General features: G+C 38.9%; 1 protein-coding gene across 3 annotated transcripts in view; it reads right to left on the bottom strand.

Annotated features, from left to right (window-relative positions):
• Positions 1-23,763, bottom strand: part of LOC105479988 (mohawk homeobox) — a 74,966-nt gene that overhangs the window by 12,501 nt on the left and 38,702 nt on the right. Inside the window, exon 6 of one of the 3 annotated variants that reach the window (XM_011738362.3) lies at positions 2,760-3,846. The exons of the other annotated variants lie outside the window; for them this stretch is intronic. Coding sequence (XP_011736664.1) covers positions 3,740-3,846 — 107 coding nt within the window. The 3' untranslated portion in view covers positions 2,760-3,739. Of the gene's footprint in view, positions 1-2,759; positions 3,847-23,763 lie in introns of those variants that run through there. 3 annotated transcript variants of the gene reach the window in all.

Below are 23,763 nucleotides of genomic sequence, written 5' to 3'. Positions count from 1 at the left end.
GCCACTGCACTCAGGCCTGGGTGACAGAATGAGACCCTGTCCGAAAAAAAAAAATATATATATATATATATATATATATATACACACACACACACACACACACACACACGCATGCACATAAATATATAGCATTTTTTTTTTTAAATAAGAAAGTAATACAGCTTCCCTGCAGAAAATCTAAGAAAAAGTGTAAAATAGAAAATAAGGGGCAATCAGGGATAATTAATATTAACATTTGGATATATGGCCTTCCAAACAAGTATTATACACATTTTTTTAAATGGCATCATTCTGGACATGTGTTACAACCTGCTACTGAACTTCCATGTTCACCTTACCTTCTGTTAATAAATAAGACAGTAATTTACCCTTTGGCCTTTCCCAATGTGGCAGTGGGTTTTGCCTGTAAAATAGAAACAGCCTGAAAGAATTCAAAATCCAGCTCCATCCAACTTAAACTTGAATATTAAGCAGTGCAAATGTTGCAAGAAGGAGTTATCTTTAAAATAACCAGGGACTGGTTTTGTAGAAGACAGTTTTTTCACAGAGCAGGGAGTGGGGTGTTTGAGATGAAACGGTTCCACCTCAGATCATCAGGCATTAGTTAGATTCTCGTAAGGAGTTCACAACCTACATCCCTTATATGCACAGTTCACAATAGGGTTCATGCTCCTATGAGAATCTAATGCTGCTGCTAATATTTATTGTATGCTTATTCTTATGCCAGGCACTATGCCAGAAACTCTACAAATGTTATCTGATTAAATGCCTGCAATGACCCTGTGTCATAGCACCACCACCCTTATTTACAAATGACACTGTAGCTTAGAGGGGTCCAGGAACTTGCACCTTTGCAAGCTGTGAGACTCAGCACGAGGTCCCCTGGCCCTGAAGGTCTTGTTTTTAACCCCTGCATGGCACTATCCAAGTAACCTCTGTCAATAAAGCCACCTGCAAAGACCGTGGCAAGACTTAATGCATAGTATACATAGAAAGCCTATGGCAGTAGAACCTATTAAAAACGGATTAAACTTCTCTGTACTTTTTGCTAGGATTTTAGACCACAAAGAGACCAAAACCAGATTTTTTTCTCCTTATGATTTAATATGTAATATCAAGGAATCTGTCCAAATTGTAGAATAGGGAATTCAAGTAAGTTGTCTTGAGATCTTCTTTATACTTTCAGTAGAGTGATTTCTTTTGGATTTTTGTTTTGTTGCTTTGCTTTTTGTTTGTTTGTTTGTTTGTTTTTGAGACGGAGTCTTGCTCTGTCTCCCAGGCTGGAGTGCAGGGGCGTGATCTTGGCTCACTGCAACCTCTGCCTCCCGGGGTTCACACCATTCTCCTGCCTCAGCCTCCTGAGTAGCTGGGACTACAGGCGCCCGCCACCACGCCTGGCTAATTTTTTTTTTTGTATTTTTAGTAGAGATGGGGTTTCACTGTGTTAGCCAGGATGGTGTCGACCTTCTGACCTTGTGATCTGCCTGCCTTGGCCTCCCAAAGTGCTGGGATTACAGGCGTGAGCCACTGCGCCCGGCCCAGTAGAGTGATTTCTAATCGATGTGTGTGTGATATCCCTATAACTACTCCTCTATAGCCCTGAGTGAATGACTGCTAAACAGTTCCTAGGCGTCACTTTTAGAGGAGAAGTGCTGTGTCACTTTTACAGGAAATTTTTGTGGTTATCCTCTCTTTGGGACAGTTAGAGCTTTTGAATGAGTAAAGATAAATCATTCTAAGTGATATTTGCCAGAAAAAGAAGTAAAGGAAAACCACCCAACAACCCATAACACTTATTTGTTGATGACCAGACTGCTTCTACCAGTCCCGCTGACCAAAGTGAGTTTGACTCTCAAACTCTGGCATGACAGGAAGAGACTGCAACTAAGGCCTGGTGAAAGTCAAGGCTACTGAAGATAAAAGGGTTATTAGAAGCCTGGATTTTATGGGTCTGGAGATAAGAGAGCTTTGGAAGCTTTCTAAGTGGTGAGAAGTGAATAATGAATAATAGATGAATAAAATGAAACCCACCCCATATTCATGGATGGACTTAGTATTTTTTTTCTTCTTGTAATAGACTAGCTGAATTAGTTATCCTGGGAGTATAAAGAATGAGAGGCGTCTAAAATTATTTCAGAATTTGAAGAAAGAAAGAGAGAGAGAGAAAGAAAGAAAGAAAGAAGAGAAGAGAAGAGAAGTGAAGAGAAGAGAAAAAGAAAAGAAAAGAAAAGTCTTTTCTTTCTTCTGAGACAGTCTTACTCCGTCACTCAGGCTGGAGTGCAGCGGCGTGATCTCGGCTCACTTCAACCTCCTCCTCCTGGGTTCAAGCGATTCTCCTGCCTCAGCTTCCCGAGTAGCTGGGATTATAGGCACCTGCCACCATGCCTGGCTAATTTTTGTTTTTTTAGTAGAGATGGGGTTTCATCACATTGGCCAGGCTGGTCTCAAACTCTCAACCTCAGGTGATCCGCCCACCTTGGCCTCCCAAAGTGTTGGGATTATCGGCATGAGCCACCGCGCCTGGCCAACTCTTTTCCAAAAATAAAGCCAACGTTGCCTCCAGCCATGACTTCCATATTCTGGCCAGAGATTCTTTTCCTTTCTGCCACCGCTTATGTGGGCTGGCCCCTCTTGATGGCTAATGACACCCAGATGTCCTGGATCCACAGGGTCCTTACCTTCAACTGCCTTTCTGTCAATGCATAGTCCCCTCAACTAGCTACTGCCAGAAAATAAAAATTGAAAGCCACAGCTCTTTCTTTCTTTTCTTTTCTTTTCTTTCTTTTTTGAAACGGAGTCTCGCTCTGTCGTCCAGGCTGGAGTGCAGTGGCACGATCTTGGTTCACTGCAACCTCCACTTCCTGGGTTCAAGTAATTCTCCTGCCTCAGCCTCCTAAGTAGCTGGAATTATAGGCACGCACCACCTCGCCCAGCTATTTTTTGTATTTTTAGTAGAAACAGGGTTTCACCATGTTGTTCAGGCTGGTCTCAAACACCTGACCTAGTGATCCACCAGCCTCGGCCTCCCAAAGTGCTGGGATTACAGGTATGAGCCATTGCACCCAGCCCACACCTCTCTATTTTGAACCAATAGTGAAGAGCTCCCTGGTTAAGATGGGGCTATTTCATATCTCAAAGCTCTCAGGCTAGGTTATAATTCCATTAAGAACAACGATAGGACATCTTTCTTTCTGCAGGAGTACCAATGCCTTGGGTAGACCTGTGAAAGTGCTGCTTGGCTCCTTATGTTAGGGAGCTACTGCCCTGGCTGGTGGCTCTTTAGTCATTTCCTGATGTTTCTTTTTTCTGGTAAAATGCACAGCTCTTCTGGCCCCATCAGTCTGGGCCAGTGGAGGTGCAGGAAGTGGGACTTGTAACTTAAAAGTAGCTGTTCAGAATAAACAGAACACCACCCAATGATCATGTTTCAATTCACTTTTAATCTTATTCACTAAGCACATTAAATATTCTTGATGCTAAGTCATTCAGCATAGTCCCATCTTCCAAGATTGCTCCTCTGTGATCTCAAAGGCTCCATCTTCCCCAAGTTTAAAACGTTCAGCCTGAAATTTCACTTTGAAGATTTGAATGTAGTCTATGGGGAGGCCAGGGTCGGCGGGGGTTCAGAAAGGGGATCTGGAAATGTTAAGTATTCTCGTTTCTATTCTTGGCTCTTGGTATTCTCCACGAGGGTGGCCTGGAGGGAGCCTTAGAGGCTGTGTAGTGTAATGGTCAGAGCTCAGACTCCAGACCTAGACAGCATGAGCTGCACCCCTGCTCTCTCACTTAGCATCCACGTGCCAAGCTGGCCAGCTGCTTGACTTCTCTGTGTTTCATCTTTATCACCTATTAAACGAGGATAATAGTACTGGAGTCATAGGGTAGTTATGTGGACTACATGAGTTCATATTTTATAAAACACTTAGAAAACAGCTTGAGCACATATACCAAGCACTATAGAAGTCCTCGTTAAAAAAAAGAAAAAGTTTACCTCCCTTCTCACTTTAATTTTCTACATCTAGAAAATGGAATGAAATGCAGTCACCAGAAAAATTAGTGTTATTCGATGATTTAATATGAAAACCATTATGTAAGGAGAAAATATTTAACTCTGGGCAAAAGCCCATCAGCTCAGATTAATGGATTAAGTGTGCAGAATCTATCATCTTCAAAGACAAAAATGGCTTTTCTGATGGTCTTTTGTGCCAAAACACCACAACATGCCAAGACAAAGAGACCTGGAGCCACATTAAAGAATATCTATTAGCTTTAAGTATCTAATGGATTTTGTTACTTCATTTTCTCAGGGGGAATATTGGAGATGTTACCCAAAGTGTTTCATCCATGAAACCTAGATTTCCAGCCAAAGTCTCAGAAAATGAACTCCTAACTATACATGAATAAGTTCTGTGTGTGCTTATATGTTGCAAAGAGCATTAATTGTTTATAAAAGCACTCCTTTTTACATGCAGGTTGGGCTACTAGTTCTGAAACCTAAATGCATTTATAGTGCTTCTTAGCTAAACCTTAATTTTGTCCCCACATCTTAATATTGATATTCATCCTTTCAGTTCTATAGCACAAGGTTTATTCCTCCCAAGATTCACTTTACAGTTACCACACTGCCGTTTTGGAAGGGTTGACTTGTTAATAAATATACAGCTGCATGGTGTTAGGCTACAAACGACTAATATGACTTCAGCAAAAAAAAAAAAAAAAAAAAAAAAAGACTCTTTAAACGGAAAAAATGTGCATTCATGATCTGGAAAGTCTGGCTCCTCCATCTATTTTCAAACTCCTCAGTATCTCTAAAAAACCATCAAAAAGTATTTTTCCTTTGATACATGAACTGTAGTGTATCTTTGAATTGGCTCATATTATTGCTATGCTTTACAAATTCTTCAAATTACCGTCTCCAGAAATGACACTTCAGACTAGGAGATCTCCGTGTTAAACCTGTCTGAATGATTAACACCAGAAATGACACAATGAGAGAGGTGACGCTCACAAACTTCTTGGCTCTTTCACAAGATCAGCAAATGGCAGTTTCTCTACTCACTGTTCATCTGCTGTATTTGCTACTAGAAAAAACCCCCCACATTTTAGATATAAGATGAATACTATTACCAGTCTTTCTTCTACATTTCAAATATGCTTCAATGTTCTTAATAAACTTAAACCTTAAAACTGTACTTGGCATGTCAGTGTTCTAGGTTCACACATTTCTATGTTTAAAGGTTCTGCAATCTTCTGCTTTTAATTTAGGAACAGTATTTAAAGCCTAAACTAGGGTGGAGGTATACTTTGAAATGAAAACGGGGAAGATTTCTGCTGATGGTATTGAAGGGCATAAGTTAAAAAAGAACTGTGAATAAAGGCAGGGTAAAAGTCCTTGTCCGTGGGAAGGTGGCTGGAGCTAGGTTACAGAGCACCCCTAGTCTAGTGGTCCTCCCATGACCCCTTTTGACCAAAAGAACACTAAATAACTCCTCTCCACTTTAAATCTTGCTGAGAGATCTACTCTAAATTTTGCCCAGGGATGTACATCCCAAACCAAGAAGCAATGTAACCTCCAAAGAAAAGGGAAGAGACTGGTCACCTCTACTTTTCAATGAGAATAACTCTGCTCCTAGAGAAAGATTCCCTGCCTAGGAGAACCAGTTCTGGCTGAAGGAAGCCACGTGTGGGTGACTGGGGACAGCTCTTGCTAACTGGAAGCATCTGATTATGTTCCTTTCCTATTAATCTATTAAATATACACTTATTAAATTTCAATGGCATACAGATCCTTTTTCTACGATTACCACCTAAACAGAATACAAGAGATTGCTAGAAAAAAGTAACTGATAAATTGCTTAAACCTAACAAGTCGGTTGGGCGTGGTGGCTCACGCCTGTAATCCCAACACTTTGGGAGGCTGAGGCCAGCAGATCATGACGAGGTCAGGAGTTCAAGACCAGACTGACCAACATGATGAAACCCCATCTCTACTAAAAACACAAAAATTAGCCGGGTGTGGTGGCGTGCACCTGTAATCCCAGCTACTCAGGAGGCTGAGGCCAGAGATTCGTTTGAACCCGGGAGGCAGAGGTTGCAGTGAGCTGAGACTGTGCCACTACACTCCAGCCTGGGCAACAGAGCAAGATTCCATCTCAAAAAACAAAAACAAAAACAAAACCCTAACAAGTTGATCTTTTGGGAGGAAAATAAAAAAACATTTCATAGATCCAAAACCACCTGCTCATACAGTATTTGTCTGAGGCACTGGATTCGTCCTAGGCCCATGGGAACATAGTGGACTCACTAAGTACATGACCTTGGAGGAGTTATTTACGCACACTATATCTAGGTTTTTCCATCTATAAAATGGGGATCATTGTAACACCTACTTCGTACGGTTGCTGTGAGGATAAAATGAGGTATTAAATGGAAAGCTCTTGAAACAGTGCCCAGCACATAGGAAGGGCTGTGGCACTATGCTTCCTGACTTGAAGAAGTCAGGGTGCAAATCATCCTTTGTTAGCCAAGGGGCCACTCCAAGCTCTACAAAGGTACTAAGCCCCCTACTGGGTCTCTCCTGTCATACCTTAGGCCTTGATATAGTTCGCCTGTGTTCCCAAATCTCATCTTGAATTACAATCTCCATAATCCCCACATGTCGAGGGAGGGATCCAGTGAGAAGTGATCAGATCATGGGGGTGGTTTCCCCCATGCTGTTCTCGTGATAGTGCGGGAACTCTCATGAGATCTGATAGTTTTATAAGGCAGTTTTCCCTGCTCTTGCTCACTCTTCTCTCTCCTGCTGCCTTGTGAAGAAGGTGCCTGCTTCTCCTTCTGCCATGATTGTAAATTTCCTGAGGCCTCCCCTGCTACACAGAATTGTGAGTCAATTAAACCTCCTTTGTTTATAAATGACCCAGTTTCAGGTAGTATCTTTATAGGAGTGTGCGAATGGACTAATACAGGCCTCTTACTCATTTTCTTAGGATGCTCTAGAGAAGAGAATAAAATTCTCTGGGGAAGTCTTCAAAGGGGAAGGTTTCTGGATCCCATCTCTGAGATTGTGTTCAGGTAGGTCATGGCTATGGCACTTGAACAAGCTCCTCAGGTGTTCTGATGCTGACGATGAAGGGGCTGCCCTATGAGAACTATGGTGTGGAGCATTAGAAATGGACTGTTTTAGTAAAGAACTATGCTGGAATTCCTGGTGTTCACTCAAGTATAGCAGCACAAGGCACTCTTACCTTGTCATAGTAAAATATATATACATATTATTGGATTTCTAATATTCCAGCAAGGGTCAACCAGCCATCTTAAGCCTGTATTGAATGAACCAAGATTTTTTTGTAATAATTTCAACTACTATTTTAAATTCAGGAGGTACATATGCAGGTTTGTTATACAGGTATATTGTGTGATGCTAAGGTTTGGGGTATGAATGATCCCGTCACTCAGATAGTGAGCACAGAACCCAATAGGCAGCTTTTTAGCCTTTGCCCTCCCTCACTCCACCTTTTTGGAGTCTCCAGTGCTTATTGTTTCCTTCTTTGTGTCTATGTGTACTCAATGCTTAGCTCTCATGTATAAATGAGAACATGTGGTATTTGATTTTTTGTTCCTGTGTTAATTTACTTAGGATACTGGCCTCCAGCTGCATCCATGTTGCTGCAAAGGATATAACTTAACTCTTTTTTATGACTGTGTAGTGTTCCATTGTGTATATGTACCTCACTTTCTTTATCCAATCCACTATTGATGGACATCTGGGTTGATTTAATGTCTTTGCTATTGTGAATAATGCTGTGATGAATACACAAATGCATTTGTCTTTTTGGTAGAATGATTTATTTCCCTTTGGCTGTATACCCCAGTAATGGGATTGCTGGGTTGAATGGTAATTCTGTTTTAATAAACCAAGTTCTTGATTCCAATTTAATATGAATAGCAGACACAACACTTTTATAAGAAAATATCACTCAGAAATCGGTAACTCCAACTTCAAAAATACTATTTATTGTTTATCTTTGCTTAAATATGGATATAATACCTCTAAAAATGCTTTTTGTCAGGTAAGGTGGTAAAACACCTCACTTTACTTGCATTACTTTTGCCCAGTTCTTGTAAGTTTTACTATGCTATGACATATAAATCAGGGAGAATTATTACTAATACACACTTGAGAACAAAGGAATCCAAGATTTTCATTGTGATGTATTACAAGATACTTCAGAATATGCAAATCATCCTCCTTCTTCTAACTGGAATAGCCATGGTAATGATATACTGTCATGAGATCTGTGTTTTCTGTTTTGAAAATAAACATGTTGGCCCAGTGCAAAATTGCTGTGCTGGTAGGGCCTTTTATTTTTATAAGTCTTTGACTTTTTTCTTAATCTTTCCTTTGGGAAAATAAGGTGACAAATAGTATTCCACATTGGGTCATCAAAAACTAATTATTCAACCTAACATAGAATTTCTTTCTAGGGTAGGATAATAAGCTTTTATAAACTAAGGTGAACTTAGTTTCTGCTGCTCTTGGAATATTTTATTCAGGCCTGCCTCAAAAAGAACAGAGCATTGTTTTATTATACACTGACATAGTGATGAGGTTTTACGAACAGAGTATTTGGTTATTTTTAGTCTGTTATTTCTAGGGCAGCCCTGCGAGGTAGCTAGAGCTACATGGTCTCTAAAGAGGAACAGGGACTGGGGTAGAGATCCACCAGACAAACAGCTTGGCAACTGCTTGACCAAAACCACTGAGGCAGAGCACAGAGGTTAGGATCCTGGATTGAATTGCGATGGAGGATAGAGAGGGTCCTATGTAGGCCTGCTGATGGCTTTGCTTTTGAACAGCCGCAGAATGTCATAGCATCAGCTTCTGGAACCATAGGGCTGAAAAGGACTAAACTGCTAACGGTGGCCATCTCAAAGGCATATATATGTCTAGGGACAGAGCCTGAGATCTGAGAACAACTCTTGACTGTGTGTATGCTGAGAGATGAGCTGGGCTTGTGCCTCCCCCAGAGTCTGTGGGGTCATTCTGTGCTGAGACTACTCCTCCCAAGGGCCAAAAATTAAACGTAGCAGGTCTAAAACAATGAGGATCTATACTACAGAGTTAAGAAGTGTAATATGCAGGAGAGGAATTTTTGTGGGCATCACCAGACATTCAAACTACAGTACTTAAGCATGGATCAAAGAAGTTATAAAGAAAGAAAGGGAAAGAGAGAGAGAACAAACACCACGATGATCTTAGATTTAAAAATACCCCCAAACAAGAACTGAATGACTACCAGGAAAAGGCAAGAGCAAGTAGAATACACAGAAAACTTTTGCAAGGCCATTTCATGGAAATTTAAGTACAAAAGAATGGCATGTTCACATGATTCAAATGTATTTAAATGCCAATGGACCATACATATTGCATTACAGATGTCACATATTGTTATAAGTAAATAAGACACCTATAAATAAAAAAGAAAACATATTTTAGTCACTAAAAGTTACTGATTTAGAGAAATGGCCAATGAATCTAATACTTCTGAGGGATTAAAAGCAATTTTCTGCTCTTTCTTATCTTTTCTCCTCTTTGTTATATCTTTTGATGACTCATATGGTTTGGCTGTGTCCCCACCTAAATCTCATCTTGAATTGTAGCTCCCACAATTCCCATGTGTCGTGAGAGGGACCTGGTGGGAGGTAATCGAATCATGGGGGCGGGTCTTTACCATACTGTTCTCATAGTAGTGAGCAAGTCTCACGAGAGCTGATGATTTCACAAGGGGTTTCCCCTTTCGCTTGGCTCTCATCTTCTTTTGCCTGCTGCCATGAAAATATGCCTTTTGCCTTTTGCCATGATTGTGAGGCCTCTCCAGCCATGTGGAACTGTGAGTCCATTAAACCTCTTTCTGTTGATAAATCACACAGTCTTGGGTATGTCTTTATCAGCAGCATGAAAATGGACTAATACAATGATTATAGAGAGAAACGTAATATTTTAACGACCACTAACATACTCTTACCAATTTAAAAATAAACAACAGAAACAGAGAGAAAGGCAGAAAGCTGTACAAAAGAGAAAAGGAAGCAAACACGATATTTCCAGGACAAACCAGATCCATTTGTCTATACCTTTTGGGTTTGGTTTTGGAATATACTACACATACTCCAAAGTGCTTTAAAAATTAAATCTCCAGGCCAGGCGTGGTGGTGCATGCCTGTAATCCCAGCACTTTGGGAGGCTGAGGCAGGCGGATCACGAAGTCAGGAGATTGAGACCATCCTGGCTAACATGGTGAAACCCCGTCTCTACTGAAAAAAAAAAAAAAAAAAAAAAAAAAAAAAAAAGATGTGGTGGCGGGTGCCTGTAGTCCCAGCTACTCGGGAGGCTGAGGCAGGAGAATGGCGTGAACCCAGGAGGCGGAGCTTGCGGTGAGCCGAGATCATGCCGCTGCACTCCAGCCTGGGCAACAGAGTGAGACTCTGTCTCAAAAAAAAAAAAAAAAGTTTAATCTCCCAATTCTAAATTCTCTCCAGGCATCCAGAAGTAGATAGTGAATGAGCAATGAGAAACAGATAGTAGTTACTGCCTTGAATCAAAGGATCACACAAAAAAGCCTGGCACTCCTACAGAAGAGTAAACAGACCACATAGTTTCATCATAGAAGCACAAACAAATTGCCCTCTTTTCTTTTTTTTTTTAACAACAGCCAGGAAAACCCTCCATTCCTTGCAAGAGTCCCAAGCTCCTGCAGGTGTGTGGTAGTTCCAGTTACTTTTCCACCACTCAGAAGGTGGAAGCAAGAGGGGTTGTTATAGCCCAGCCTTGCATTCAAGGGCAGAAGGTTTCTCACAAGAAACCAGGAACTGTGAGGACCTCTGAGCCTCAAAAGGTGCCCCAGCACCATCGCTCCTGACATCCTCTATTATTTTCAATGTTGGCCCAGTTAGACCCCTCCCAGTTAATGACCAGCAGTAGTGTGCCACTGTCTGTGTTGCATGTGGTTTGCACATGAGTCCCAACCCAAGGGAGCTGAAGACGTCTACTGAACATACAAGGAGAAACGCTCCTTCCCAGGCCACCCACAGTGGAAGCTGAAAACAAGACGTGACACAACACACAGGAAGAAGCGAGCCACTGTCGCAGGACTCTGGGCAATGTTAATTACACCGCCCACAGCACAAGACAAGAATAGGAGATAAGCATAAATGCTCGGTAAGGATTAACAGAAAAGAAAAGAATCTCATATTTTCCATGCACTCAGTAACTAGTTCTATTATCCAGCCAATTTTCAGCTTAATTTAGGAGGTTTATAAAAATCATCCTACAAGATAGATGGTTTGTTAGGCAACTTAATATATAGACTCTTATTTGGACAGGAAGATGCACATAAAATGAAAACTATTTCCAATGTGAAAGGAGCAAGGAGTCTGTATTTGTGTTGACTTTTAGGAGCTCATGGAGAAGAATAAAGACAGGAGAGATGAGGGATGAGGAAGGGCCCTACTAAAGGTAAAAATGCATTTAATTAATTATTCACATGACTAATCATAATGATAATAAAGAAAATAGAAAAAGCAGAAAGTGGGCCAGAGTTGGAAAAAGATGATTATTTTTATACTGAAGAAGAAAAGGGTAATGAGAGTTGTGTGGGACAAGGGCTGGAAGCATGTATCAAAAGGTTACTTTAGAACTGGGAGTTTATGATTAATTGAAGAAGTATTCAAATGGAAATTCCACGCTAACTTTAGTAGTTACAAAGGCACACAGAAAAATAATAACCTATTAGCTATTTGAATTCCTAAGGCGGCTCTCTCGTAGGATTCATGCCTTTTTTGTCGTTGTTGTTTATCTTGAATTAAACACACCTGTTTACTGCTAATCAGTACAAATTTAACCACACTCTATTCCTCGAACAGTAAGTTGAACTGGAAAGATAATAGATTTGGGACCTCAGAGACTGGGGTTTGAATCCCAGTTTTGCTGGGATTTTATTCAAAAAGGTTTGGGGCAAGTTACTTAATCTCTCTGAGTCTTTTTTTTTTTCTCATCTGTAAAATAGATACAAGAGTAGCAAACAATTGGGACTCTTGTGAAAATTAGAAGTAGTCACTGTCAGACACCGGGTACCCAGTAACGTTCAATGAGCTGCAGCAATAATTACTCCACAATTGCAAATACTGTTTTTGTAGTGACAGCAAACTTTTAAGATTTATCTTGAAACGGAACAGAAAACAAGTAACGCAACAATCCAGAATAGTTTTTGTATTTGAATCACCTAAGCTGGGTCAAGGGCAGTTATGTTATGTCTATGACTGATGCTCGAGTGTGGAATATTATCAAAAGAGCACAAGCTGCATATTACAAAGATTCCAGTTTTAGAGACTCCTTGGAGAAGGTCACTTAAATTGGTTACTAGCCATAATATGCAAAACATTAGGATGGAATCTTCACCGAGAGTGAGAACGTGCATACCAAGGCTAATTCCAAAATTATGTCAGCAGCTAGTCTTCTGCTCTTCTCTTTTAGAGCTGGTGCATGAACTAGCATCATATGTATATCACCCACTCAATCATATAGGTATGTGACAGTGTTTTACTCTTAGTGGCTTGGAGAAAAGTTTTAAATGTAAAGGTTCTTACTCAAGAAGAGTATGGCATTTGAATGTGGGGGACACCTTTGGAAATTCCCAATTTTTAAAAGCTACTTCTCTAATCTGTTAGTAAGAATTTTCTGTGAGGATCTAACTGTTATACCCATCCTTTTCACAACTGTTATACCTATCCTTTTCACAAAGTGACCACGTGTTACCTAAAAGACTTGAATTGTATCACTGCTTCATCCTTAACCAGTATACTTGGTATCCTCAAATTCTCAGATTTACTGCTGCAAGAATGTATATACGTTTTCAAATAATCCTGGTATTTTACAAATAGGCAGACAATCCCAAACCTTCTTCGCCCTGCCTTGCTGAATGGGAAGAATATTCGATTTTCCTTGGAATTATTGTTGTCATCCTTCGATGCCTGCCACTTTGATAGGGAACATGTAATCACATTACAATGTATCTGAAGTTATTCAAATGAAAACCAAATTATCTTTTTGTGAGTGTTGTATGGAAAACTATACTTTGCATGCAGAATGTTGTCTCTTTCTCCCCCTTTTTGATATAACAAAGGGCCAGGACACCTTAATATAACCTGTGATGATAATAACAGTATTTAGTGAGTGTTTTTCAAGTCACAAACCTGCAACTTACCTCATTTCTTTTTTGTGCACACTTACATTATTTTCAAAACAATCCCCAATTTGTAATGTGGAAATCGAGCCTCAGAAAAGCCCATTGACAGGTCCAAGGCCAAATTGTTAGTCAACAATAGGGCTAGCACTAGAAGTCAGATCTTCTCATTTCAAGTACAACAGAATTTGCTCTTCTCCATGTTGTCTTTGTTTACTTATTCACAGGTTCATTGGTTTATTCAGCAAACATTTACTGAATGTGTACTGTATACCGAGCACTGTGACGGGCCCTCAAAATACAAATTGCAAATGGATCTCATCACAAAGAAGCTCACTTTGTGATGAATGAAAGGCAATAGCTCATTGTAGTAAGTATGGTGGGAACAGAGGCGGGATGGAGCAATGGCAGGGGTAAGGAGGCAGTGGTCATGAAAATTGCTCTAAAGAAGATGACACCAGTGGGGCAGCAGGGAAGAGACTCCAGGCAGTTGCTTCCAGCAGCAGGCAGCCTGCCCTGGTCTTGCCAGTGTTCCCAACCAAGTTTATCATTATCTGAGTGCCAAGATGTGGAAAAGATGGGAATGCCTCAGCCTAAGGTCAAGGTGAACAGGAGTTACTGAGATGAACAGATGGAGAGGAGCAGCCCAAGGAGAGGGACGAGCTGTATGAAAATGCAATGTCTTGACTCCTCTGGGAAAGTGTTTGAGTTTTTATTTGAGCTGAAATGAATGAAGAATATGAAAGGACAGCTGGAAAATGAACCAAGAGAGATCAGCAGAGACCAGACATTGAGGGGTTTGTGGTTCTGTGTGCCAAGATAAGGAAAGTGAACTCTATCCTGACAGGCACGGGGAGTTACTCGCTAATATTTAAATAATAGGATCAGATTTGGATGTTGGAAAGATTCCTCTTGCCCTAGTGGAAGACCAGATTGAAGGAGCCAGGTGGGATCATGGCAGGAGCCAGGTGGGATCATGGCAGGAGCCCAAGGGAGACGTGAGGAGTCCTGGGGATTAAGGGAGTAGCCAGGGGGGATGGAAAGGCAAAATTCGAGAGATATTTACAGGAGAGACTTGCGGACTGACCACATGGAGTTGGGGGAATGGGAGCTGGGAGTCTGAAATGTTTCTCAGATTTCTGCCTTGGGTGACTGGGTGATTGGCAATGGCATTGTCTGAGGAAGGGGGGCAAGGAAGAAGGCCAAGCTTCACTTTGAAGGATGCAGGACATAAAGTGTTTGATTTGGATGTGTTGAGAGTATGTGGTGTCTTCAGGACCTTCCGCGTAGCTGTTGATGTACTCAGAGATGTCTGATGCAGCTCTTTGCAAAAAGACAACCGCGGTGCGAAATTACTTAGCAACATATTTGGAAAGACAGGGTGTTTTGATATTTTCTCCTCAATGCATTCCTTTTAATGTGGAAAGTCAGTCGCATATAGAAAAAAAGAGGTATGAAAATCAATCAATCAATAAGAGTTTTATATAAATCTAACTACAGTATAATATCTTACCACATAGATCTAAATATTTTTCCATATGCTCAGCTAATATTATTCAACATGTGATTTTTAAAAAGTGTAAAATGCCAAAGTCTTGAAAGATGAATTATTTAAAAATATTTATTAGTCACACATCCTTAATACATACTCTATTTACTCTCAGAAAGAAATGTACACCCAAAGGGTGAAGCAGAAAGTAATAGTTTCCTTAAGTGAAGAAACAGAAAGAACAGAGGATCTGTCTGGCGAGCTGCCAGTCAGAGAATATTGAAAAGCTAGAAGTCTCAAGGCAAATCTCTACTAATCCATCTTTTACCAAAGTTCTCACTTAAAGTCCCACCTTTTGACATGAAATATTTAATAGGAGTTTTATTTTAGCCACAAAGTGCCCTTAAAAATTTAATATTGGACTCCATACTAGACTAAAAGAAGGAGGTATTCAGTGACTGAAAAGACACATGTATGTTAAAAAGAAAAGGAGAAGAAAAAAAGGGACTTGTGGAAAGCGCAGAGAAGTTAATGAGAATTTCTATTGAAAACCAAAAGTCAATGACAACATAAAGCTCCTTTCCTATTGAGGACAGATGCATCATGAAGAATGAATACATCGATAAAGTTCACTTGCTATTGGCATATGGAACCACAGTTGTAATCTGTCAAAATGGCACAAAGACAAAATTTTTTTTAAAAAAACCCACAAAATGCAAATAAACAGCAACAAAAAAGGCTTTCTTATAGAAAGAAACTCCATTTAATTGGCTTCCACATGCGCCTTCCTAGTTTAAATTCAGCTCCCTGACATGGGAATAACTCCCTCAGAAAGATGGTCTTAGGGGTGCATGCGTGATGTTCATTTGTCTTTCATCTAAAAATTAGAACGTAACAAGCTTCTAATCATCACTTGTTAATTTGAAACCAAAAAAAAATTCTTCTTTCCATGGAAAGCAGATTGTAGTAAGAAGTCAGCATTCTTCAAGGTCATATGCTATTGGCAAAGCTCAGAAAAACCTTGTAGTCCAACTTGCTTATGTTCAGCTGTGTTTACTTAGACTTAACTTGATAAAGTCTGCCTCTGATTATAGAGAGCAGTCATCTGCCTGCAGATAAATAGATGTTACACAAACTTTTGGAGGGAATGACATTTGGCCTCCATAATTCTGGAATAATTTACTATGTACCCTCAACTTAAAACAACAAAATGGTTCACAATATGTTTTTGGGATTGAAACATAAATATTTCATTTTACAAAGGGAGCAGTCTCCATGACCTTTATGGATTTTAGATGATTTACTAACAAAGTATGGTATTACTTTGGAAGGTGTGGAGTAGCCCTAAAACAGGCAGTTTCAGGCAACATTTATTTCAGTCTTTTCAATAACCATCAAGATTTCAAGGAATTTCTGTAAACAAACTGTCACTTAAAGAAAATAACTTTCCATCAATTTTTGCAACAAGTCTCCAGAAGAGAACATGCATATAAAAATAAGAGTTAACTAAATTATTTCCAGAGACTACATCTTGGAGTAATGTTTACACTATCAGTAAAAAGCAAAAGCTCAATGTTTTACCACTGTATCTTACACTAAATGCAAAATTGTGCCTTTGGAATAATGTAAACCATTTCCGTTGAATAGAGCCTGTTCCTCATTACCCAAGAATTGATTCTGGCCCTTCATGCTTTCTTTGCTTGCTGTTATAGCTACATAACAAAAGATAGACATACTTTCCTCTTTAAACTAAGAGTGTTTCAAAGGTGGAAGTACTTATTATATTCCCCAGTGATCAATCAATAAACCGATCAATCAACAGATTTTCATTGCATTTCGTTAACAGCTAGTAATACAGTAGTGAACGAGAGGAAGGTGGTTTGTGTCCTCTGAAGTTTACTTAACGAGAAAAATCATCCATTAAGCACATACTCTCATTTCCTAGGTTGTTCATTTTAATTTATATAATAATAAAATATTTTCCCCTACCAAAATTAACACGTTGTCTTCCCTGACTCCTGTTCTATAATTTTTTTAAAAAATTTTAATTTTTGTGGGTATACAGTAGGTGTATATACCTATCTTATTATTGAATAAACTTAGGGATGAAGCCCTTCATTTGAAGTAGTGGTCTGTTAAGGTAGCCACAAATAATTTCCTAGGCTGGATGCCTCTAGCAGTTCAGGCTATGTCTACAAAGGGGTTAAGTTTTTAATGGATTCACTTAATTGTTTCTATTTTGACTTTTATTCTAATTTACTAAATCTGCTTTGATAAGCACTCTGTGAAGTTAGCTAACATAAACGATGGCACTGCTACTGTTGGTACAACTGCTACTTAAAGTTTTAACAAGCAAGGGTTTTCAAAGGACTTTCCCTCTAAAGAACTGAAGCAGTGCACATCACGGCACACAGCACATTCTCACGTGATTTTACCTCATTATGTTTGAGCTTTGAGAGTCACAAAAGATGATTTTTTATATATATGTATAAGATTATAAAATACAACAGATTTTACTATATATAATATATATAAAATGCATAAGTATATAAGATTAAATATATTATATATAAAAGTGTATAAATATATAATATATAAAAGATATTATTATATATCTAATATAAATATCTTTATATGTTTATTTAGATATATAGATATATAGATATAAAATAATGTAAAAATTTTATATTATAAATACAGGTATACATATATAAAATTATTGTTTTAATATTTAAATAATTAATAATATATTTATATATTACATATTGATATGTTATTTTATATTTATATTTATATTATATTATATATAGCATATTTATATAATATAATATATAGAATATATATTATATATAAATTATAATATAAATATATAATATAAAAAGAAGTTTACAGAGTTATTTTGTGTGTGTGTGCATATATATATACACACACAAAAAAAGAAGGAATATGTTTTCAAATGTACATGTATATTATATATATACACACACACAAAGAAAGAATATGTTTTCAAATGTACATGTATATTTTATATATATATATACACACACAAACACACACAAAAAAAGAAGGAAAATGTTTTCAAATGTGCTTTTCTTTAAGGTCAGTAAACGAATCCACAGCCCATCTGGAGACTAGAATGTCCTCCTCCTACCAATCTCCAGGAGAGAATACATTAAGACCTCATTAACTTTCAATGCAAAACTGATCTCCACTCCTTCCACAAAGGGCAAATTCCTCCTATTCAAAGTTAGCTGTAGAACTGAATCCAGGAAAATGAGGGAGTATGAAACTCTCTTCTGAAGCCAGGCACGGACAAAGCCAGAAGCATCTCCCAAAGCCACTGATAGGCCAGGAAGCCAAGGGAAAAGGCGGCTGCTGCTGGAAAAACAACTTTCCCAGCTGGATGCGAGGTCCTAAGAGAGAGAGCTGTCTAAATAGGAAGGTTAGTGGTGTTAGGAAACACAGGGACATACCAATGACCACACATATTACTTTTCAAGCTAGATGCCTGCATGGGAGGTGCAGGGCGGGGGCAGTTGACATGTAACTAAAACCCTTGAAGGAGTGAAGCCACTTGCTGGGTGGTTTCTTACAAAGGAAAAGCAAATTTGCAAATTTTATCAGATTGGACCAGGACACAAAACTACGCACAGAAACTAGTTATGGAAGCTCATTTTTCAAAAGGAATACAAACATCTTACATACCGAAGTTATTATACATTCAGTCAAGGCTATCAGGCGGCAGTGTTGTGTCTAAGGGTGAAAGAAGAACCACTGTCCTATCTCTAGACATGCAGTTCATTCTCGACCAAATTTAACGCAAGAGAAGGAAAGAGAAAGAAATTTAATGCAGGATCACAGATCAGAATTAGTTTGCAGAAGACTTACAGCTGAGTCAAACTTACATGGCCTTCTCAGTGTTAACCAAAGTGGATCGGTGGGCGGGGGTGAGGAAAGTTTTTCACAACCAAAAATCTCGAAAAATCTGCTATATTTTCTGGTTTCATTTTTCCCAGAACTGAAACACCACAAAATAACAACATGCCAGTGCACTCACTTCCAGCTCAGTCAGGAAGTGCCGAGGTACATAAACATTTTTTATTTCACTTTTTTACAAGAAGGTGACCAACATTTTCTTAGGCTTCCAAAAAGCTTCAGGTTTGGAATACATTTTGGTTAAATGTCAGCAAAGGAATTTGCTCATCGTTCAAAAAACACTTTTCCTTTCCAGCCTTGGAGTATATGTAGAAAATGGAATTACAAAAAGGCGCAGGACCACAAAAGGAAGTCCAGTTTTATAATTCCTAAAAGAGTGCTGTAGAAAAGCATTCTCTGTAGGAGGAAATGGGAATAACAAGGAACTCTTATATAGCACATTTACTAAGTGCTTTCTCCATCGTTATCATATTGGAACCTTGAAACAACCCTGGGAGGTAGGTACTTGTATTGCCTTCTTCATTTTATAGAGATGAATGTAAATCAGAGAAGTTAAATGTTTCACCTAATGTTTTTCAGTGAGTGGCAGAGAGAAAAATTGGAACCCAGATCCTCCAAGTCTAAAACCATAATCTGAGCAGGCATTGATTGAAACCCAAAGGCCAGCAACTTACATAACACCACTAAGGTCAATGGAAATAGAATTCAATGTAATAAGCTAGAGAAATACATCTATGGCAAAAAAAAAAAAAAAAAAAAAAAAATCAAAGAGGTGGTAAAATCATCACTCTTTGCAAATATGATTGTATTGCTAGAAAACATAGAAAAATCAACTAAAAGACTTCCAAGCTGGCAGGGCTTGGTGGCTCACAACTGTAATCCCAAAACTTTGGGAGGCTGCAGTGGGTGGATCGCTTGAGGTCAGGAGTTCATTACCAGCCTGGCCAACATGGTGAAACTCCATCTCTACTAAAAAATACAAAAATTATTCAGGCATGGTGGCATGCACCTGTAATTCCAACTACTCGGGAGGCTGAGGCAGAAGAATCACTTGAACCCAGGAGACGGAGGTTTCAGTGAGCTGACATCACACCACTGCTCTCCAGCCTGGGTGACAGAGCAAGACTGTGTATCCAAAAAAAAAAAAAAGACTACCAAAATGATAAGCAAATTTATGAGGATAGTAAAATACAAGAAAACACAGAAAAATAAACTAAAAGGCTACCAAAATGATAAACAAATTTATGATGGTAGCAGAATACAATATTAATATACAGAAATGTGAAAATGCGATGGAAGAAAGGACCCACTTATAACAATAAAACAGATAAAATGCATAGGGATCATTTTATAAGAAATGTTCAAGGCCAATTTAGAACATCTTAAAACACTATTAAAAGTGACACAAGAATACATGAACAGACATACCAAGTGTTTGGATAAGAGGATTCTACATCCTAGAAATATTGATTTTTCTATAATTACTTTGTAAATGTAACACAATTTCATTAAAAATAACAGAAGGATTTTTTAAATAGACAAGTTGTCCCTAAAGTTAATATGCAAAAATAAGCAAGACTGGTTAGAAAAACTATGAAAAAAGAACAATGAGAAAGAATAAGCACAACCAGACATTAAACATATTCTAAAACCTCCATAATTAAAACTGCATAGGACAGAAACATGAGTAAAAAGAAAAATTAATAGAAGAGAATAGAAAGACAAGACCAACTCAGTTTAAAAGACGATATTTCCAATTAGGGAGGACAAGAAAGATTGGCCAATAAATGGTGTTAGAATAACTGGGTGACTGTGTGGAAAAAAATAAAGTTGGACATTTTTGTCACACCATATTATACTATACCTCAAACTAAGATATTCCAAATTGATGAAAGATGTGAAGTGAAAATTGAGACCATAGAAATCCTTGAAGAAAACTTACAATACTCCCTTTAAAGTTTTAAAATGAGGAAGTTCTCGCTATCACTTAAATTCTAGAAGCTATAAAAAATAATCAGTGTAATGACATTTCAAAATGGCTACATAAGGAAAAAAATCTTCATTAAAATAAATATATACAATGATATATAACTAACTTGGGCAAAATATTTGTTAATGAACATTAAAGGCTCATCTCCCTCCATAAAGAGCTGTTCAAATTAATAAAACATTATCCATGAGAGTCCTTATCAAAAGCAGTATGAATATGTGTGCACGGGAAAATGGAATTATGAACGACCCTTAAACATATAGAGATGCTCAGACTCATTGTTCACCAATCAGATGGATAAAATAATTAATGAGTTTCATGACACTGCATCTAGAGGCTGTAAGGAAACAAGGATTCTCATCCTTAGAGTGCAAACTGATTCCGAACCTACAGAGAGCGATTTGGAATTGGGATTGAATGCTACGCGGCTGTAAGAAAAAGAATGTGAATACTCTCCATGTGCTATTATGGAAACATCTCTAGCATACATTATTAAATTTAAAATATCAAAGTAAAGGGATATATATCTGTTTTTTTGTTTGTTTTGTACAGAGTGAATCTCACTCTGTCACCCAAGCTGGAGTGCAGTGGCACGGTCATACCTCACTGCAGACTCAAACTTCTGGGGCTCAAGTGATCCTACTGTCTCAGCCTCCCAAGTAGCTGGGACTACAGATGTGCATCACCATGCCTGGCTGATTTTTAAATTTTTTGTAGCGACAAAGTCTCGCTATGGTGCCCAGGCTGGTCTTAAACTCATGGCCCCAAGCAATCCTATCACCTCAGCCTCCCACAGTGCTGAGAATACAAGTGTAAGCCACCATGTCCAGCCATATGCTACCTTTTTGAAAAATGTAAAACAAAGTAATTTTTTTATTGTTAGTATCTCGACACAGTATAAACTGTGGCTATCACTATTGTTTTTTCTGGCTATGGGATAAATACACTAGTCATCATAGTCCAAATCAAAGACAGATAATTCTAGCCCATTAGCAGCCTGTATGATCTGAAATTGCTCTGATGAAGGCTTTCTTTAAAAAATTGTGGTAAAATATACATAACATAAAATGTATCATTTTAACCATTTTTAACTCTGCAGTTCTGTGGCATTAAGTACATTCACATGGTTGGGCAACCATCACCACTATCCATCTCCAGAAATGTTTTCACCTTCCAGACTGAAACTTGATATTCATGAAACCATCACTCCTCATTCCTCCCTCCCCCAGCCCTGGGTGACCACCATTTTTTTTCTGTCTCTATAAATTTGACTATTCTGGGTACCTCATACAAGTGGAACCATACAGTATTTGTCATTCTGTGACAGACTTATTTCACTCAGCACAATGTCTTGAAAGTATATCTATGTTGGAGCGTGTGTCAGAATTTCCTTCCTCTGGCCGGGCGCGGTGGCTCACGCTTGTAATCCCGGCACTTTGGGAGGCCGAGGCGGGCGGATCACGAGGTCAGGAGATCGAGACCATCCTGGCTAACAAGGTGAAACCCCGTCTCTACTAAAAATACAAAAAATTAGCCTGGGGTGGTGGTGGGCGCCCGTAGTCCCAGCTACTCGGGAGGCTGAGGCAGGAGAGTGGCGTGAACCCGGGAGGCGGAGCTTGCAGTGAGCCGAGATCGCGCCACAGCACTCCAGCCTGGGCGACAGAGCGAGACTCCGCCTCAAAAACAAACAAACAAACAAACAAACAAAAAGAATTTCCTTCCTGTTTAAGCCACATTTTGTTTGTCCCTTCTTCTGTCGATGGACAACTGGGCTGCTTCCACCTTTTGATTGTTATAAATAACGCTGCTACAAACATGGGTATATAAATATTTGTTTCAGTCCCTGCTTTTAACTCTTTCTGGTATGTACACAGAAGGTGCATTGCTGGATCATATGACAACTCTAATTTTAATTTTTTGAAGAAACACCATACTGTTTTCCATAGCTGTACCATTTATAATCCCAGCAGTGCACAAAGATCCTGATTTTTCCCCATCCTTGCCAACGCTTGTTAATTTCTCTCTCTCTCTCTCTCTCTCTGTGTGTGTGTGTGTGTGTGTGTGTGTGTGTTTTAACAATAGCCATCCTAGTGGGTGTGAGGTGGTATATCATTGTAGTTTTCATTTGCATTTCTCTAATGATTGGTAATGCTAAGCATCTTTTCATGTGCTTATTAACTATTTGTATATCTTCTTTGGAAACATCTGTAGTCAAGCCCTTTGCTCATTTTAATTGAGGTGTTTGGATTTTTGGTGTTGAGTTGAATAGCCTACCTTTTATATAAAAGAGGGGAAAAGAAGAAACTATATTTATACTTGCTCTTAAATCCATACAGAATCTCTGTAAGAACACAATAAAAGTTAAATATTTTAAAGATGTACTTAGATGAGATCTCTCTGTCCCGTGCTGTATGCACGCTGTATTTCCGTGTAGCATTTTGCACACTTCCTTGTTCTATGCTCGTCTACCACAAAGTACCGTTTGTCCTGGTCACTGCGTCAGCCCCAACTCACAGCAGAAGGGATTCTCAATGATTATTTGTTAAGAGATTAATGAACTGATGGGGAGATATTAATTTAATACTTTACCATACAGCATGTTATTAGGATGCTAAACTGTCAGATGACAAAAAAGCAGTCCCTTTGGAAAACAAAACGATGTGCCCCAGGGGATTAAAAAAGTGGGGGTCAGGCCTGCATTATGACTTTCATAGGCTCTAGTACTTGTGTTTTGGTGCGCCCTTTCCTACATAAAAAAAATTTTAAATGATATTTTACAAATGCATTGGTATATAGGTGCATATAATCCAGGCTTATGATGTATTCATTATTATTATATTCATTTTTTGTTTGATTAAAAAATTGAAATTGAAACATTTTCGTGGACCCTAGGCACCATGCTACTGTGCCTAACTTGGAAAGTTGGCCTTGGGTAAGGTAACCCAGGAAAAAGTAGTGGATGTGGGTATCTCTTAAAGAAATCAGGTTTGTAATGCCCAAGGTCGTGGTCTTGGGTAATTAGGGGGCAACATGAGGATGTGGGAACCCAGCACAGCTGTGGAAAGGAGAGGTATTAATAAAAGCAACATAAAAATTCAGCCGCTTCC

This window comes from Macaca nemestrina, chromosome 9, assembly GCF_043159975.1.
Source record: "Macaca nemestrina isolate mMacNem1 chromosome 9, mMacNem.hap1, whole genome shotgun sequence".
Taxonomy (NCBI): Eukaryota; Metazoa; Chordata; class Mammalia; order Primates; family Cercopithecidae; genus Macaca; species Macaca nemestrina.
This window is presented reverse-complemented; position numbering and strand designations above follow the sequence as displayed.